This window comes from Polyergus mexicanus, unplaced genomic scaffold, assembly GCF_030449975.1.
Source record: "Polyergus mexicanus isolate NDT 795.1 unplaced genomic scaffold, iyPolMexi1.0 SCAF_6, whole genome shotgun sequence".
Classification (NCBI taxonomy): Eukaryota; Metazoa; Arthropoda; class Insecta; order Hymenoptera; family Formicidae; genus Polyergus; species Polyergus mexicanus.
This window is the reverse complement of record NW_027223326.1, coordinates 2,864,569-2,885,124: the sequence shown is the minus strand read 5'-3', so window position 1 is coordinate 2,885,124 and position 20,556 is coordinate 2,864,569. Positions and strand designations below refer to the sequence as shown.

The following is a 20,556-nucleotide window of genomic DNA, read 5'->3' as shown; positions in this document are numbered from 1 at the left end:
TTCATCATAGGTAATATTCCATAGCAGGGGCCCCAGGACAGAGCCTTGGGGGACCCCTGCTGTCATAGGTTTAGATCTCATTCCTTCTCTTTGCGATACTAATAAAATCTCTCTATCCGACAGATAATCATCTAATAATCTTCTAATATAGTCCGGTATACCTTTCCGTTCCAGCGCTTTACGTATGTATTTCCACGGAATCGAATTAAAGGCGTTAGATATATCAAGACTAACGCCTATCGCAACACCTTTTAACCACATCGCCTCCTCTACACGTTCCGTGATATACGTTAGCGCATCCAATGTAGCCTTTTTCCTCCTAAATCCAAACTGATTACTAGCCAGGTCGGATGCTGGGTTATCATCCATCCATTCTACGATCCTATCAACCAGTATCTTCTCTAGAAGCTTGCCAATATCATTAAGCAGACAAATTGGTCTGGCCTTAGGCAGTCCGTTATCTTGAAGACCTTCTTTAGGTATCAATACTAATTTAGCAATTTTCCATTGTTTCGGGAATTTGCCTTCACGTAAACATATATTGAAACAAGCCACTACCTTATCAAACATACACTCGGGAATTCTTTTCCAGACTGTTGCCTTAATTCCGTCAATACCCGGAGCTGTGTTACCGCTACTCTTCCTCAACAGTCTATATACTTCACCAGGACAGATTTCATACTCATCGTTCCAACACCATCCAGACCAGTCTATTCTGTTGCTCTGTACATCACCATCTGGAAATAACGATGCAACCAAAATATCAAGACTCTCTTTGTCAAGCGTTTCGATGAGGCTTAAAGATGCCCTCCTCATTTTATTTAAAACCACTTTATAGGGTAAGCCCCAAGGGTCATTATCAATCATTGTTATTAATTCCTTCCATGTAGTTTGCCTAGCTTTACGAATCTGTCTTCTCAAATGCTTAGCTTGCTCTCTATATACGCGCCTCAATCTTTCAGATTCATTTGGATCACCTTTTTTCTTACTGCGTGTCCATAATCTTTGTTTACGAGTGCATTCCTTCCTGATAGTTGCTAAGTTTTCGTTCCACCAATATGCTGCTCGTCTTTTCTTCCGAGCTTTGGACACAGGAGCTGAAAGATTGCAAGCCTCAGTCATCGAATCACTTAACCATTTCACATATTCGGGTGCCGTCATTCTTGCCATCTTTTCCTTACTTATGGTTGCGCATCTCCACTCCAATGCTTCCGTAAACGTATCGGAATCTAACTTCTTAAAGTTCCACGAGTGTATTTTAGACTTTACATTACCTTGTGGCTCCTTTGTGTTCATATAATTATTTGTAGTCTCTAATAAAATAGTAATGTAAACATGATCCGACAAAGTTGCAACCTGCTCAATCTGCCATCTGATAACATGGTCTACTATATTTGGTGAACACCACGATAGATCTACTGTTGATGATCCTTGTGCACGTATACATGTTGGTTCAATTCCTACATTTAGTAATCTAAGATCATTCTTTGCTGCCCAAACTTCTACGTACTCTCCTCTTGCATTTGGGGTAGAGTCAGACCACAGTCGGGAGCGAGCATTAAAATCGCCACATACAATATAATTGCTATTAATATCCTGGTATATGTCGTCAAGTTCGTCCAACACCTCAAGGTAACTATCAATATTAACATTGGGTGACACGTATAAAGAAGTTACATAATATCTTCCCAACCGAATGGTCACACTACTGCGTTCCTTCCTAAACAACGAGCAGGAGCATTTGGTATTTCCTGGATTTATGTATATTGCCGCACGTTATCTTAAAACATCCTACAAATGTCCTGAACCGTCCTGGACATATTCAGGATGATCCTGAGGATGTTTTGTGCTGTCTGGGTATGTATGTATATACATATTTATCTATAACAGTGCTGGGATTTACTTGCACATTTCGGCCCGATTCCGTGGCTCACGACTATTGCCCCCCACTCACCGCTCGTGCGTTAGCAACGAGTCGCTAGTTATGCGTAACTAAGGACCGCGACGCTTCGTCTCAGGAGCGTTTATATGTAAGAATGCCCAAATATAATAATAAGACAATACTTTTCTAAATATAGCACGAAAATTCTTAGAATTAAAAGTTTTTCTTCAATATTTTATAATTCATTGATATAAAATATTGAAGAAAAACTTTTAATTATAGAAAAGTATTGTCTTATTATTATATTTGGGCATTCTTATATACGGACGCTCCTGAGACAAAGCGTCGCGTTCCTTAGTTACGCGTATCTGGCGACTCGTTGCTAACGCACGAGCGGTGAGTGGGGGGCAATAGGCGTGAGCCACGGAATCGGGCCGAAATGTGCAAGTAAATCCCAGCACTGATCTATAACATATCAGGATAATAATAAATGTTAAAGTTAATATAGTATTATAGAACACTTATTTTAATATTTATATCGTATGAGAGAGAGAGAGAGAGAGAGAGAGAGAGAGAGAGAGAGAGAGAGAGAAAGAGAGAGAACAAGAGATTGAAACAATGTTATATCAATGTATCAATTATTTCTAGATTCTTCAAATTTGTCTTTGTTTAAATAAACAATTGTTTCAAAATGGAAATAAAAAGAAGAGACAGTTGGGAAATTGAAGAAACAAGATACTTCTTAAACCTAATTCGGGAAAGACAGATAATGAAATGCTTAGATAATAGGAAATGTCGGGCAGATGAAATATTTAAATATTTAGAAAAAAGTATGCACGAAAAAGGTTATAAAAAAAATTGGAAACAAATGCAAACACGTTTTAAAACTTTAAGACGTAAGTTATATAATTACATTATTATTATAATCTTATTATTAATATATATTTAATAATGATTTTATTACTTTATAGAACGATATAACAAAATTAAAAGAAAAATGGGTAAAAGTGGATCCGGTAATTATTTATCTTCTTTTCCATATGCAACAGAGATGTCTGAGTTATTGGATTCAAGACCTATAGCAATAGAAGAAGGTATAGATAGCTCTGTATCAGAAGACTCAAATAATATAGAAAATTTATGTGTGTTAGAAGATTCAATTCCTATAAATGAAAGAGACGGTATGAGAATCTATATTATATTTTTAATTGTGTCTATTCAAGTAAATGCATAATATTATTAATCAAACTATTATATATTGTTGTTTTAGATTTTAATAACCACATTTATGAGGATGCTCCGGATCCCAGAGATGGAGCTGTTCCTGAATGCTCACAAAGCAATCATTCATTAAGTACTACTGAAATTGATAATTCTTCAACCGACTCATCATCCTCAAACAAGACGCATGTTAAACGTCAGCAATATAAAAGTAGATTCCACACAGCACAAGACATAACTGTTTAGTAACAACATTATAACACAATTGTTTAATTCAAATTATAGTTATATAACTTTTTCCAAATTTTTATACATGTTATATAACCATTCAATAACTTTTTCGAAGATTACATAACATGTCATCTATATGTTACGTTAATGTTATATACACGGAGAAAATTTTATATTAAATATTATTATAATGTCGTAGTAGCTGCGGACCATCAAGGAACTATAAGTTTAAATGTTATGGTCATTATTTTAAAAACAATAAAGCAATGCAATTTTTACACTGTTTCATAGTAAAAAGATTTATGTTACAAAACAAAAACTTGCTGAATAAAAATTAGTATTGCGAGAAAAGTAAAAAATATATATCGAATGAATTTTTACTGCACACCATAGTAAAAATAAACTATTGCCACTTTAGAATATGGCTTGAGCGCCGGTTTCACAAAAATTACTTTATTTATAGAACAAAAAGCAGTGTTGCCATAGTAAAAGTTACGTCGAAATCATGTAAACATTTCAAATTCAGTAACTCGTTAAGGACTCGAAAGGAAGGGGAAAATGATAAGCATTGCTTGCAAGATCTTGTCGAGCGTACGAATTTTTATCGAACAGTTACGCAGTAACAGAAGCCAGAAGCGTATACGCAGTAGGCTCAGTCATAAACGCCGCAGGCTCAGTCATAAATGCAAAACGATTTGCGCGTCTCAGTAACTTTTCGATCCAAAGCTTTCTTAATTGTTTCGCTATAAGTAGTGTCGTTATAAAAGTACTGTGAATAAAAGAAAGTGCTGTGAAGAAAGTGACAGAAAAAAAAACGCAAGTATTCGATTTACAATCATTATCATTATATTTATTTGTACTTTTCTATCTAACCTATTATTTTTCGAATGATGTATCTCATCTATTCATAATTAATATCTTTGAGTTGCTGTCAAATTAATTGATAAATTATATCGGAAAAAATATAAAACAGTTTGACAACAATACCCAGACAGCACAAGGATGTCCTTAGGACGTCCAAAGGGCATCCAGGACATACATGTAGGATATCCTCAGAATATCCTATTGTAATCCTCAGATCTCCTCTGGATGTCCTGAGGAAGAGTAAATGATAGCCGCATATTAACCTCTGGAGAATCCAGGGAGATCCTGTGGAACATCCTAAGGATTTTTATAGGATATGTTAAGGATATTTTTCGTATGTTTCAAGGAGCAAATTTTAAAATTTAAATATGAATTAAAATTATGTTTTATTATTTACTGCCAATATTAAAAATCTAATATTAAAAATAGTTCACCCTTCTTTAATATTTGAGGCTTTCGTGCTGTACATGAATATTTTAGGTTTGACTCCCAGGTTTGAGTTGTGTAATATTTTCTAAACAATCCAATATTTGAATTCCCTATGTTGGGATTGCATCAGAGATTGAATTGATAGAAAATAATTACATTTGTAATTTCCTGTCAGTTGCTCTTTGCAAGCTTTATATAATTCTCATGACCAAATCTCAAATTTCGCGTGTCGCATAGCGGTAAACAAACGAACTAGCGGTTGAATACTATTGTTTGTAAAGTTTTTGGAATATTGCGAACAGTAACATTTCTCATGAAATATTAAATAAATAATAATTTTGGATATATGAAAATGTGCGCATCAAATTTAATTATTAATATTAAACGAAATTAATGTTAACAATTAATTGCACATGTATATGTCCTCTGGAAATCCAAAAGACATCCAATATAATAGACAATATTGGATGTCTTTTGGATTTCCAGAGAACATATATATGTGCAATTAATTGTTAACATTAATTTCGTTTAATATTAATAATTGAATTTGATGCGCACATTTTCATATATCCAAAATTATTATTTATTTAATATTTCATGAGAAATGTTACTATTCGCAACATTCCAAAAACTTTACAAACAATAGTATTCAACCGCTAGTTCGTTGGTTTACCGCTATGCGACACGCGAACTCGTATTTGAGATTTGGTCATGAGAATTATATAAAGCTTGCAAAGAGCAACTGACAGGAAATTACAAATGTAATTATTTTCTATCAGTTCAATTTCTGATGCAATCCCAACATAGGGAATTCAGATATTGGATTGTTTAGAAAATATTACACAACTCAAACCCGGGAGCCAAACCTAAAATATTCATGTACAGCACGAAAGCCTCAAATATTAAAGAACGGTGAACTATTTTTAATATTAGATTTTTAATATTGGCAGTAAATAACAAAACATAATTTTAATTCATATTTAAATTTTTAAATTTGCTCCTTGAAATATATGAAAAATATCCTTAACATATCCTATAAAAATTCTTAGGATGTTCCACAGGATCTCCCTGGATTATCCAGCGGTTAATATACAGCTATCATTTACTCTTCCTCAGGACATCCAGAGGAGATCTGAGGATTACAATGGGATATCCTGAGGATATCCTACATGTATATCCTGGATGCCCTTTGGACGTCCTAAGGACATCCTTGTGCTGTCTGGGGTTATTACAACTGGTGCAATAACATCGGCGTAAAGCACTGTTTACACGGCATTTAACATCAGTAGTTGCAACAGCGGTTGTTACTAAACCGGATTAACGTTGCCGTGTAAACGTACTCATAGACTACGTTTACACGTCACCCCTAATCGGGTTTTATAACAACCGTAGTTCTAAGCTTGGCCAATCACAGTCATTCCATTCTTCAGAGGAATAGCTGTGATTGGTCAGTTTTACAACTACGGATGTTATTAAACCCGATTAAGGGTGCTATGTAACAGAGCTCATAGTTTGATGTGCAGTTTTTTAAGACACATTTTATCATTTTTCATATTTATTTTAATTCTCTGCTTCTTAACGTTTTCAACCATCTAGCATAGAAATAAATATTTGCGTGGTATTAAAGATCGCGTGTAATTTGATGTGATTGCGTGGCAGGACGATGTTTTCAGTCATGGTAGTTCACGGTAAAAAGAGACAGCTCTGAAAAGCTGCAGCTATCCTTTAGTGGCCGCGGTAGTAGTGGGGGCATAGCCGTGCGCGTTCCAGTATGGTATATAGTTCAGTGCCGTATGTAATCTAAAATGTCTTAAAAATGTCTCAGAGATATTCAATTTTTTTTTTTAGAAGATAACATTACAAATATACATTTTTCTCACTTACGGTATGCCGATTGCGATTAGTTTGCACGTAGGATTTACTATGTGCAAACTAACCACCAACATAGTACGCTTAACGACCGCAACGCTCGCGAGCATTATCTGTCTTTGTTTAACTTTCGGTGAACAACAAAGATGAAATAATACGTAAGCGTTGCGGTCGTTAAGTGCTTACCTTATTTGGCGGAATAGATGACATTATATGTTATTTATTGTACAATCGCACAATTTATCAGAGTTTTTGATACAAAGTGATTACGAAGCGATTACGGATATTTAATATTATTATATTTGTAATTATAATTTTATATATATACTGTATACAGGGTGATTCAAAACAACCTTCTGTCCTTACAATGTCATATACTTGACACTATTCTAAGACGACTTTTCCTTTGCCAAAATTTTTTTCGAGGCTTAGTTTTTAAATTATAAGCCAAAATAGTTAACGAATTACGGGCCGCGTACGCGAGGCAGGCAGGGGTGGCGCAACTCACCGTCCGATGCTGGTGATTACGTGAGGCGCTCGCTGCGATCAACTGTTTGCTACATACGATGGAGTGTATGTGTGAGAGAGAACGTATACGCGTATACACACACATACACATTCTCTCTCTCTCTCCCTCTCTGTCTCTTTTACACCCATCGTATGTAGCAAACAGCTGATCGCACACACGCACTCTCTTTCTCTCTTCTTTGTCTTTCTCTTTTATATCCATCGCGTATAGCAAACAGCTGATCGCACACACGCACTCTCTTTCTCTCTCTCTCTCTCTCACACACTATTTCTTACCTTTTATGTAGTAATTCGTTGCCTTCATACGACTCAATAAGTAATACTTCCGTATGATAGAACGAGTAACTAGCAAACTTTTTTCACTCATAAATTGTACCACTTATCGAACTTTTACGAATTAATCTACGCACTTTATCGATAAATTGAATTTATTAACGATTATAACGGTTAATCACAATCTACCGATTACTACCGATTAATTATTAAAATATCTCGAAGAAGGAAACGCGTTATTCGATGCGGAAACTGCGCGACGACAACAAGCAAGTACTAGCGTTGCCGGCATGCCGGCTGCCGGCTGCCGAACAACTGAATGTATCACATTACGCGTGATCGACGCGGATGCTATCGTGTGTCCCGTGATCGGCTAAAGCCTCCGACATTGTAAATTCGATAGTTTCGAAAATATAAAACTATAAAATATGAAAATATAATGACGTATAATAACATCGTTTTTTTTAATAAATTCAGTTTATCGATAAAGTGCGTGGATTAATACGTAAAAGTTCGATAAGTGGTACAATTTGTGAGTGAAAAAAAGTTTGCTAGTTACTCGTTGTATCACATGGAAATATTACTTATTGAATCGTATAAGGGCAACGATTCTCTACATACAAGGTAAGAGTCAGTGAGTGAGAAAGAGAGAATGTGTATTTGTGTGTATACGCGTATACGTTCTCTCTCACACATACACCTCATGTAGCAAACAGTTAATCGCAGCGAGCGCCTCACGTAATCACCAGTATGGGACGGTGAGTTGCTTCGCTCCTGCCTGCCTTGTGTACGCGGCCCGTAATTCGTTAACTATTTTGGCTTATAATTTAAAAACTAAGCCTCGGAAAAAATTTTGGCAAAGAAAAAATCGTCTTAGAATAGTGTCAAGTATATGACATTGTAAGGACAGAAGGTTGTTTTGAATCACCCTGTATATATTATATATATATTGTAACCGTATATTTCTTTTAAAATTATTTAATTAATAATTATCTATGCGACGGGCGGTTCTCCGATGCCCACGGTACACCTTCGGCGCGTATTCCGAATATCGATCTCGCGATCCACAAAAATTCCCGGAATCACAAATACTAAGTTGGGCGCCAGGCACGGCAGGCCGCACCATTCACGAAAAACGCAACACCAAAAATAATCGCGCGATCGATAATTAACGCGACGGCAAAATTCCGCGGCTATTCAGTATACCCGAAATGGTAGAGGGGGGGGTTCGGGGAAGACGGGAGAAATCTTGAGAGTCGAGAACATGGGAGCCAAAATGAGCATTCGGTCGGTTAAAACAAAGATAACAATAATATATTTAAAATGAAAGAAACAAGAGTATAGAGTAGTTCGTATAAATAATAGCCTGGAATGACAGTAAGTATGTTACAGGCGAATAAGATATATTATCTCCGCGGAGATCGGCACGACCGTGCGCAACAGTATCAAATTACCGGGCGTCTTACGCGCTTTAACTCGACTCTTCGGCCGCGAGGATTTCCGCCGTACGAGACTTAATTAGGCCGCGACAGCTAAAGAAATCTCTCGTATACGCCGGTAACTACTTTACGCACGCCCGTGAATCCGCTTCGATATAATAGAAAATACTAGATTACGCGACTCAAATCGGTCCGTTGGTCCGGCTCGCGGTAAGCCGATATATGTCTCGATAACAATGACGGTGACCTTTGCGTTGAAATGCCTAATCTCTAGCTCGAATGACTCGCGGAAACTAATAGCGGGCTCAAAGACACCCGATAGATTTCTTGTACGAATTTTTAGGATTTCGCTTCCTCCTGACTCCAATTTCTTACAATACTTACAAACACGCGCTAACAATACACAGAAACAATACGGAAACTATCGATAACGACAGTGGTGTACGAGTCGTGCGGCGCAATACTTTGCGCGAGTCGGAATATCGATCGCGTGAACGCAAAAATCCCGATAATTTACAACGTATTATACAGACTAACGCGAAAATAACACTAATGACTGTCGGCGGCAGCGAAGTGAATAGAGAGAGCCTATTTTATCTAATTCGGATGAGCGACATGTGCCCGTCGGCCGGGCGACTTAATTTACCAAAAATATTCACCAAATTAATCCACTAAAACGCGTGGCTCGACAACTATTTAGGGCGCGACTCATCCGAATTAATTACCTACAGTTATTCGGCAACAAAATCGGGTCGACGACGCTCGTCCCACCGGCCGGAAGTTCTCTGTGCTTTTCCTAAGCGGTTCGGTGTGCTCGCTCGCTCCCGGAAAAGCCTGCGTCCTCTCTAACGGCTCGCCGAACAGTGCCGAGCGAGAGTCCTGCAGGAGACACGTCGGCGCGATAAATCGCTATCGCGCCACTTGTGGCGCTTTCGCGTTACGCAGGGCCGTCCTGCGGTCCTCGCGATCCTTGTTGTCACCACGGCCGTGTTGGTGGATCCTCGTCCCGAAATTTCCTAAATCCGTTGTTGTCTGACCGGCAGATGCGGAATTTCGGCAGCGTCCGAGCGGTTCTCTCTCCTATTTTGAAAGATAGGTCCATGGTGAAGAATCCTCCCGTCGCTCCGTCCTTGGGACTCCCTCGCTTCGCGCGGGTGGAGTGGCCGCCCCTTCGGCCGGTTCCTTCCGGTCCTTCGCTTCTGTCTCTGTCTTAGTAATATTAAATTATCGGTAGCGAGGTATATTAGCCACCAGGAATGTACTTAATATTGAAAGACTACGACCTGATGTCTCCTGTGTCCTGGACTCCCGCTCTTGGCCGTCTCTCTTCTCTCTTCCTCTCCTTCCTCTCCTTCCGCCGGATGGGATCCAGCCGCTCGACCTCGTGCCGACAACTAACTCGCGGGCTCATCTCGAGCTTACATTTGCGATTCTTCCACCCGAAAGTCAGATCGCGCTGATCTGACCATCGGGCCGCTCTCTCCCTAAATTAGGAAGACGCAGGCCCCCGAAAAAAACCGGCCCCGATCGGGCCATTCGGCCCTTGTGACGGACGTCCCAAAAACGTCACGTCACAATATATATATATATATATATATATATATATATATATATATATATATATATTCTTGATACTGTCTTTATAATACATTTAACATTTTTTGAATAATATTTTATTTTATTTTTTTTGCTCTCTATTATTTCATGTAATATATTTTGCATATAGCATAATTATTTATGTAATATATTGTATATTAATATAATTATCTCTTTATTATTTTATTTTTTCCTTTTTTGAATATATTATTAACAATTTATCTGTATATATATTTTTTATTAAAATATATTATTTTGGATTATTTATTGCTACATATGTATCAATGAGTTAGAGAGAGAATGAAAAACGAGAGTAAGCGAGAGAGAAGTTCAGATGGCGTTACCAACTTACTTATTTCGCGCATGCGCACTCCGTTTTGGCCAACACTACATCAAAGGTGCCGACAGGGAGCTACGCTACTGGGGTGCGTTCCGTATTAACGTCCGCACGACAGCTTTTTATCCAAAACCGTTCCGTTTACCAAGGTGTAACGTCATAACTGCGTTCCGTTTCCACAATTTCCGAACGTCCAGGCGACTACTTTTCGTCGTGCTTAGGACTCTGACGAAAAACGTTGCGCATAAACAAAACGGCGTGATGTAATAAAGCACGACGGTCAAATATATGTAGATTTGAAACAACCTCGGTGTGTGACGACACATTTCGTCTGGACGAACATTCCGGTATACGGAACGCACCCCTGTATATACTGTGGTTTAGACAGGTTTAGATGTGACGTGTCGCCATCTCAAATTCACCGTATGCCTAGCACACTGTAGCAAAAAGAAGGAACTGCTACTTGGCAGATTCTATCGTTCTATGACGACTACGGTCGCTAATTGCATGGATCCTGCGATTCATAAATTGCGGAACGTTAATTTCGGGAATTAATTCTGCTCACGTAATCGCGATCGTTTCCTGTAGAGCGCAGGTCTCGCGTTATCTAAGTATTTGTTAATTGTCATCGATCCCCACTGCAGGGAAAAACTCCCGCGCTGCTTTACTGCTTAGTTGGGTGGCAACCAGTTGTATAAGGTGTTGTGTATGTACAGTGTGCGGTTATTATGAAGTGTCATGAAAGAGTGATGATTACAGGTGAAAAGTATCCATTTCGAAAATAAGATACACAACACGAAGCTTCTGAATAAGGATAATCTCGAGAAGAAAAGTAGCTTGCAATAGACAAACCAACATATATAACATTGTAGAATTCATATTTTGATGGCAAAAATACGCAAAAATGATTTTTCTTATGTTCGTTATAATGATGGATGCGTAACAATTGTCACGTAAAGCCCGTTTGTGTATATCTATAAAGTTACGAATTTAAATTAGCTATTAAGTTAGACAATTTCTGCAACTTTCTGTAGCATTTTTGGAATCTTTTTGATTTAAAAAAAAGCATGCACGCCGAAAAGTTTCTTAAATAGATAGAAGGCCATCCAAGAAAGAAGAAAGAATAGAAATATTGTACACTATTATGGGAGTTATGGTATCAAAAAGTGTGAGTGAGGATGCCAAAGCTTAGACTGTATATTACCATGTTTTTGAACGACATTGAACTCTGTGGGTAGAATTGCCTAAGAAAGAAAAAAAAAGGTATACAGATACAATATTAGGCTTAATTATAATAGGTTTTGTCCTGTTCTGGATATTATTATATTTTGCAAGGGTCGCCATTATCACATTTGCTGTTCTATATATTACATTAAATAGAAAATTTTCTGCATTAATAAGAAAGAGAAAAAGAGAGATAGAGATATAGATTATGATAAAATATGATTTGTTAATCCTTATTCGCAAAATTGTCTCTATATAAGATAATTTAAATTGTATGTTATGTCTTATATAGAAAATCAGAAGCAAGTTCTTGCAAAACATTTAACATTGATGAAATAATCCAGCATTTAAAAACACTATTTGTTATACTGTGTACATTTTATATAATATATAAAACATATTAAATTTATAAATTTTTGAAGAATATTTAACAGAATAAGAAAATAATCTGTACAAAATATCATAGGACTTTTCACGCAGCAAATATATCTTAAATGGGGAATAAAATTGATGATTTTGGAAATATGAAGCTGTCAGCTATGCAAGAGAGCGATAGAAATAATATAAGAAAACTGTCTCAAAACAGAGTCTCTAATAATGAGATCAGAATGGATGATACTACTAATGATAAATATCTAGAGGATAACGGGACTTTAGCAAGAGAAGAGGGTTCTATGGTATCCAATCTTCCTCTCTTATTTGCTAATGGATATCCTACATCTTTGGAAAAAATTACAATGGTATATATAATTTAATGTCATGCTATTTGTTTTTTCTGATATCAGTTTGAATTATTTTATAATATATATTCTGTAATTAGATAATTAAAAATATTTATGAATCTAGAAACAATATATTGATAAATATTATCTTCTGCAGGTACAATTGGAACGTTTTATATTGTTTATGGTCCATTGTTCGTTAGGCCATGATACTACTAAGGTTATTAACAGACCTAAGTGGTGGCCTCAAGATGTTAAATTTTCAAATCCGTTAACAAGACCTAGAAAGATAAATGATGTAAGCAGTCTTTCACTATTTAATAATATCTATATTTCTTTTGTAGACTGTGAAGTATTATAAAATCATGCATACAAACTGTTCTTCCAAAAATGCTAATCCAAAAATGTTTTTTTAGAACTGGATGGCAAATTTAAAGAAATTGGTTTTTCGATGTTATACATATCATAGAAGTGAATATTTGTTACGTTTTTGCTCCTATTTAGCACAATATCCTCATGAAGAATTAGAATATATTAATAATTGGGATTCAACAACTAGTTTATATCACAAAAGTACAGGGAAACTATTAGTGACCTTTCGCAATGAAAACATGGTATGTATAATGTGTGATGTGTATATCTAAATCCTAAAATATAGAACATTATATTAGAGTTCTATAAAATTTCACTGTAGTTTGATGTATTTCACGCTTTTTGATTCAATAAATGAGAAAGTTTTTTTCTGCATTTACAGTATTATGACAAAAAAAATGACAGTCCTCGAAGAACATTGTTATCTTATAATGCATCTTCATCAGGTTATGGAAACAAGACTAAACAACAAGCCCCCATGATGGTTCAACCACCATGTGATGATATTTATTTATGTGATAATTGCGATGCTGAATTCATAGGTCTCACAAAAATGAAGGTATTGTTATCAAATTTATCATAACTCATTTCTTGTTATAAGTTAAATCTATTATATGATAAAATGCTGAATAATATTTTTTTAAATTTAATTATTTAGGAACATGAAAAAATGTGTTGCGAACAAAACCATGATGGTAATGGCTCGCGCTCATCTTCACCAGATTTATCCATAGCCGAGTCTGAACTGCAACAGGATCAATTTTTGGAGTATTTCCAATTATTTTCAAATAAGACTGAAGCTAAGTCAATTTGTACGAATAACGCGAATGTTCCTGATAACAGTATTGTTAGACGAACTTCTAGACGTGTTAGAAGTTCTTTTAGCTTTACAAGATACGCCACTATCCCATTCTCATCACCTGCCGGTATAATGCTAGCAAAGAAATCGAAAGCGATGACCGAGGACACGCAACAAGAACGATTAGATAGAATCGAAAGGCACGTCACCGCGCCTGTATTGAACGATTCATTCAGACCAAAATGGCTAGACACAAAAGTAGATTGTGATAGATGGATAGTGACACACAAACAAAACCGGGATAAACTGACAAATGATTATGTACATCAATATAAATTTGTGAACTCTTTTAAAGGCAAGCCAAGTATGTATTTTACTGTACCAGATACTGTACATTTCAATATCACTAGGCATTATATATCTTTGCTATCTATCAAAGTTATAAAAATTAAGTTGAAGTACAGTCAAACACTTCCATATTCTCGGTAGTGCTTTTGTAGTCTTTATTTTTTTGTCCCGCTGTTCTGTTATTATATATTTCCATGATTATGGATGCGTTTAGGGAGTACACTTTTAGCACTATTAGCATGCTCTGTCTTTGTTCAACTCAGTAAGTAACAAAGATAGAACGACACTTTTAGCGCGTAAGTATGCTCCCCGAACGCAGCTTATGTGACTATATGTAGAATAAAAAAGGGAATGAAACAAATGATATATCATGCATGTCCTTTACTTGCCAATGTAGATAGTTTGCTTAGTCAATTATTTTGTATACATAATATACAAAATATTGTATACTAATTGATTGATCTCATAAATGAACAATCTAGATATTTTTAATGTTATACAATAGTGATGAAGGATATACAAACACATTGATTTTCACTCAATCAAATATCTATTTTCAAATAAATATTAACATGAAAACTAAAGCATTGAATAAACAAGCTATGCAATTATATAAAACAATTATAAATTATAAAAATTAAATAAGAGAGATAAAATAACAAAGAAAATAAATAAGAGTCATTGAAAGAAATAAAAGTACAAAATGACATCACCACTATTGTTAGATATTAAAGACGAATTGTTCAATATTGTTCATTTATTGGATTAATTGATATAATATGTACACAAAATGATAAATAGAAAAAAAAAGATAGTATAAATATATAATCTACATTTGTTTAAAAAAGATAGTACCAAATTTTAGAAATATCTAATACTCATAAAAACAATCCAAAAAATCTTAAGTAGTATTCCAAAAACCACTTATTTTCGAATTATAAAGCATTTTCTTATTATAGATAGAACTCATTTCGAGTATGCATTATAAGATATATTTACACGCGACTGCTTGTACACTTGTCCCTCACGAGCTTCTAAAGTCGACGAGTTTGTTGACAATTTTTAATTCTCTGTGTCAGTTTATCTACGACCGCCCGCGCATAGCCATCGATTTCCATTGTCTTATTCAGCTTTGAAACGATAATTATTGACAGTGTCTGGTTTTGTGTGTCTGAGAAATGGCTAATTTTTACACAAATTCTGACAGACATTCATTTTATGTATTGCAGAACAAATGGCAATACTACAATATCTGTAGATTGAATTTATTTAATAACAGAAAATGCTTTATAACTTGGCAATAAATGATTTTTGGAGTACAATTTATTAAGATTTTGGTTCATTTTTACGAGTACTACATATTTCTATAATACTATTTCTTTAATACTACTTCTAAATACTTCTAAATTTGGTACCATATTTTTCTAACACTCTGTATATGGAGATTTATCTATATTTTTATATATAAAGAAATAGTAAATAATATTATATCAAAACCATTACTATATATATATATAGTAATGGTTTTGATATAATATTATTTACTATTTCTTTATATATAAATATATATATATATATATAGTTGATATAATATTAAATGTCAGAGAAATTTTTTAAGAAGCTACACATACAATTTATGTTTTCTTTAGTGCTGAGCATACGATCACAATTGCTGTATGCTACATGTCGACCTATTTATGTTGTTCTTACTCGCCTGAGTGAAAAACAAATTGATGAACTAAAGAAGGATTCCTCAAAATATCAGTGTCCTCAGAAGAGTATCAATGTGCGGAAAGTTTTATTAATGAGAAGAGTGGGACCAGCCTGCAAAACAAAATCGAAAAAAGCAACTTGTGAACAAAATGCGGTTGTATCTTCCAAACGTAAAGCACCATTGGGAAATGAATTAGATCCGATCATTGTTGAAGATGAAGATGCCGGTATTAATACAACAACAGCTAAAGAGACTTTAATCGCGTTTACTGCTGTGAAATCACCTTTGAATAATATGGAGACTATAAAACCAATCAAAGAGAGAAAATGCCCATCAAGTACAATAATGTTAATTGACCTCTGTTCATCTGACGAAGAAGAAAATGGTCAGAGTAGTCGAACATCCTGCGACGAGAATAGAGATCCCATGACTACAACAGATTCTCCAATTGCAAAGTCTGTCCTGCGAAGATTGACACCGAAACAAACTTTATGCGAAGCTTTGCATTTACCACGTACACTTATCGACAGACTGGTTATCGAACAACGTATGGAACGAAGATAAGAATAAGAATAAATATCATCCGTCAAACGGATGCGTATGTTTTTTTCTCCGATCATGGCACTTTAAATCCATATACGATAAGTTATTACTGAAATAATAGCTTATTTAGTTTTTGTATATGTGTTATATTTCTTACATATTTATAGGGTGTCTATTCCATGGAAAAGCATGGAAAACCTGGAATTCTCACGAAATTTTTTTGTACCTGGAGAAATCAGGGAATTCTCATGGAATTTTATTGAGACCCAGGAAATTTTCAAAAAAATTCTCTCTAATAATTTTGCTCTTACACTGTAGGCAGTTTGCAATCCAATAATCTTAAGCCTTGTGAATTATATGTTTAAAATATATTATAAATATATTTCTACCTCTGTTTATATATTCAATATCTTAACAAAATATTAAATGTACATTACACATTTTTTATTTCAACTTTTAGTAATAAAAAATGAAAATGTGCAAATATGCAAACTAAAAATTTTTATCTTAATGAAAGCTTTTTAATTCAGCTTTTTTCAGTATATTTGTAAATCTATCAGTTGAAACTCAAGTTGCTTTGTGTTTTTCTTTCGTATGAGTAAAAAGCATTAGAAAACGCGTATAATAAAAAAACTTATTTTAGGAAATTGCACCAAAAGAATCTTTAAAATATTCTCTCCTGGGATTTTGAACAAATATACCTCAGGAAGATCAGGGAATATTAAAGGAATTTGTTTACAAGATTTGAGTAGACACTCTGTATTTATTGATTAATTAATTGATAATAGTTGAATAAAATAGTTCATATTAAATTATCACATGACTATTCTGATTTCACGTTATTTGAGGAATAAAAATTGAGTTACACCATGAATGGAATCAATTGATTAAAAGTTATAGAGTTATAGAATATATAGAAACTTGTCATATATATAAAAATGATTAAATATAATTAATTATATAATAATTTTTAATATAAAATAAGTTTCAATTTTTAAAGCAGATGTAGATGTCAAAGTATGTACATATTGGGTTCAGAACAGAATGTATGCACTTTTTAATATTTTTCACAGTAGACATTAAGAAATTTTATAATATTGCAAGATCATTGTTTGAAAATCAACAAGAGCAATTTTGATTGTTTTATATAGCATATAAAGCAAATATCTCTCGCTAAACAAGAAATTAAAAGACTTTTTAATTTCTGGAATCATGTATCAGAAAAATTCTTACATCTCTATTATTAAAATTTAATCAATACACAAAAAAAATACATGAATATATTTATTTAAATGAGAAATACACTTTACACATTTATAATACATTTAATATATAATTCATTTATAATTTTTATTCTTGTTTTCTCTTTATTCTAAATATTCTTTCTATGAAGAAGGAAAACAATTTACTTTTCCAATCCTTCTCAATACGCTTCAAGACCAATCTTTTTGTGGAAATATTATGAAGAGGGCCGAATGCTAATGCGACGGCTGTACATGCAAGGCATATGACATTGTAAGGCATACTGAAATCGGGAGTCGGAAGACTGATAAGCAAAGACTCTGTCCGTAATTGTACTAAATAGTCGTCCCTTGAAGCGTTAAAACTGCAAATTTAGTTATTGTCGATACGAGTTATTTATACAGTTTATTTTGCTTATAAAGAAAAAAATTTTTGCGTTTTTGTATTAGTTATTGACAGGCAGAGAAATTGCTAAGGTAAAGAAAACGAACCTTGAACTGATTGTACTTCCATCGAACGGCAGAGCGGTGTAATTTCTAGCTATGGGTAACAAAGCCGTAATTATAGCTGGTCCCATGTAAAAACCGTGATTAGCATCTGGTGGATATTCCTGCCATTTAAGAAATAAGTAATCTATATCGATAGTGATTTTCATTACCGAATGTGGAGGCAGGCGCAGGATTAATTCTAAGTAATACGGGCTTTTTCTTTCTTTTCCAGGTAGATAACGCTGCACCACTGTAATGTGTGCACAATATTACAAATAATATTACAAAATATGTGTATCGACATGTAATTATGTTTGTAAAATTTTCATATAATAAAGTTTCTTTTATAAATTTTATTGATTGCTTATATTGTATATATGTTATATATTTTGAATAGATAATGATCAACTCTATTTAGATTATTTTGTTTTTTATTTTATATTTACTTACATGGACGAATTTGTTGTCCATTCTGAGTTATTGTAACAGAATGTAAGTAAACTAATAAGTACCATGGAATATTTTCCAATATGATCACGTCTAATGTCTGCCAGTGATTATTATATAATTTAGTCACTAAACTGCCTCTTTCTTGACCATATCCTAAAAAATTATATATTAATGTATGTGTGTGTGTGTGTGTGTATTTTGAACTTTTTAAAATAGAAATATTTTCTTATTATAATATTGTAAATAATATCAATATAAATTCAACAACTATTAAAAACATTTATTCATAAGAATAAAAAATGATGTAACTTATGTATATCAATTGTATATTGAACACTATCTAATAATATTCAAAATACTTGAGAAAAAAATAATTAGAATTTGTGCAACTTTGGAGGCAATTGATTAAATATAAAAATTACTATAATAATTTATTAAGGGAGGAAACCAGTGTAACGGCTAAAAAAAAAGACCTATTTTTAAGAGTTTTTTCTTAGTTTAAATATATATATTTTTTTTTCATATCACGTTATTAATATCATAAACTACATAATTTGAACTATTTTTTGTAAAATTTTTTATTAAAAAATATTAATATATATTGGCTACAATAGCCAATAGTGTGAACCATATGAATTTAAAAAAAAAAGAGAGAGAGAGAGAATTTGTTACAAAATGGTGGACTTTTGAAGAAGAAGTTCCAAAATCGGTGCGATATTGATGTTATTTTTTAACATTGCAAAAAAAAAACAAATTATTCAATCGAAAATTCCATACGTGCAACTGAAGCTATTGTCTTTATTTTAACAAAATACTTGTTTTTTTGTTTGTTTCAGAGCTTTCGTTGCCCTGCTACGCGTGCGTCTGTTTTTTTTTTTAAAGCGATTCACACTATTGGCTATTGTAGCTATAAATGTTAATATTTTTTAACGAAAATTTCACAAAAGATAATGCAAATTATGTACTTTGTGATGTCAATAATGCGATTTGGAAAAAAAAAGAAAAAAAATCCTTAAAACTAGCCTTTTTTTTAGCCGTTACATTGGTTTCCTTCCTTAAAGGAGCAGACTTTTTGTGTTGCACATAGAAAGAAACATACAATTTAAACATTGCTTATATAAATTACATTTTTTGTTCTTATGTAAGGGAGAGTGGTATTTTCAGTAGTAGTAATTATATTCAGTAGTAGTAGTTTCTATTTAAAAAAATCAATGTTAGTACTTTTCAAGTAAAAAATATTTTGTTTTTTATTATAAATTATAGTTTGCATGGAATAAATAAACTTTATAACCTTTTTCCTTAGATTTTTGCAAATACTTTTTTTTAATCCTACGAACTTTAGAATGAACATTATATGAATATGTACACACACGAATATTCCAGATAAATCATACAATTCGAGAGTTGTCAATTTTACAATAAAAAAATGATAGAAATAAATTGAGTGACATAACAATGACTACCTGTTATATGATATTTTTTTTCTTGAGTGCAATAAAGCATCCAAAAAGTACAACTGTATCCTTTTTTTTTTAATGGAACCTCTAATTATTTTATATAAATTGATTGCTCAAAATATTCGATGTAAAAAATTATGAGGGTAAGAAGCCAAAAATTGAATAATTTACGAAATATTTTATTTTAGTCTAATATATTTTGATATAAAATATTTTATAAAATATTCATTTTTCGATAATCTTAAATACTTTCATGTCTACAGTAATGAAATGAATCAATTGATGTAAAGAAAACATTATTTTTAGAAAAGCTATTTGTTATACATTACAAATTGTATTTGTCTTCTTAAAAATAAATGTGTTTTTTTTATGCCAATTAATTTCATCTCATTATGTTACACAGAAAAATATTAAAAAAAGGTTATCAAAGAATATTGTACAAAATATTTTATAAAATATCTCGTATTAATTGCATGCATACACCCACACATAACTTTTTTACAGTACTCTGCGTTGATACCACTGCTT

General features: G+C 33.5%; 2 protein-coding genes across 4 annotated transcripts in view; one reads left to right on the top strand and one right to left on the bottom strand.

Annotated features, from left to right (window-relative positions):
- The first annotated feature begins 10,738 nt into the window (after positions 1 to 10,738).
- On the top strand, positions 10,739 to 18,441 carry Ova (ovaries absent). Of its 2 annotated transcripts, none has more exons than XM_070297121.1 (8): positions 10,739 to 11,932; positions 12,360 to 12,633; positions 12,773 to 12,913; positions 13,032 to 13,229; positions 13,370 to 13,546; positions 13,646 to 14,150; positions 15,784 to 16,446; positions 16,559 to 18,441. In XM_070297121.1, exons 2-7 carry the CDS (start codon positions 12,388 to 12,390, stop codon positions 16,410 to 16,412), a joined length of 1,896 nt encoding a protein of 631 aa, XP_070153222.1. In that variant the 5' UTR covers positions 10,739 to 11,932; positions 12,360 to 12,387; the 3' UTR covers positions 16,413 to 16,446; positions 16,559 to 18,441. The 2 variants fall into 2 exon arrangements, with proteins under 2 accessions (XP_070153222.1, XP_070153220.1); XM_070297119.1 differs by having other exon boundaries at positions 10,740 to 11,428; positions 11,764 to 11,932; positions 15,784 to 18,441.
- Pig-t (phosphatidylinositol glycan anchor biosynthesis class T) overlaps positions 12,630 to 20,556 on the bottom strand; it is a 13,276-nt gene continuing 5,349 nt past the window's right edge. Inside the window, exons 6-8 of one of the 2 annotated variants that reach the window (XM_070297123.1) lie at positions 18,572 to 18,724; positions 18,125 to 18,371; positions 12,630 to 12,896 (exon numbers count right to left, since the gene is read on the bottom strand). In XM_070297123.1, coding sequence (XP_070153224.1) covers positions 12,887 to 12,896; positions 18,125 to 18,371; positions 18,572 to 18,724 — 410 coding nt within the window. In that variant the 3' untranslated portion in view covers positions 12,630 to 12,886. Of the gene's footprint in view, positions 12,897 to 17,662; positions 17,998 to 18,124; positions 18,372 to 18,571; positions 18,725 to 20,556 lie in introns of those variants that run through there. The other variant, XM_070297122.1, reaches the window with a different exon arrangement.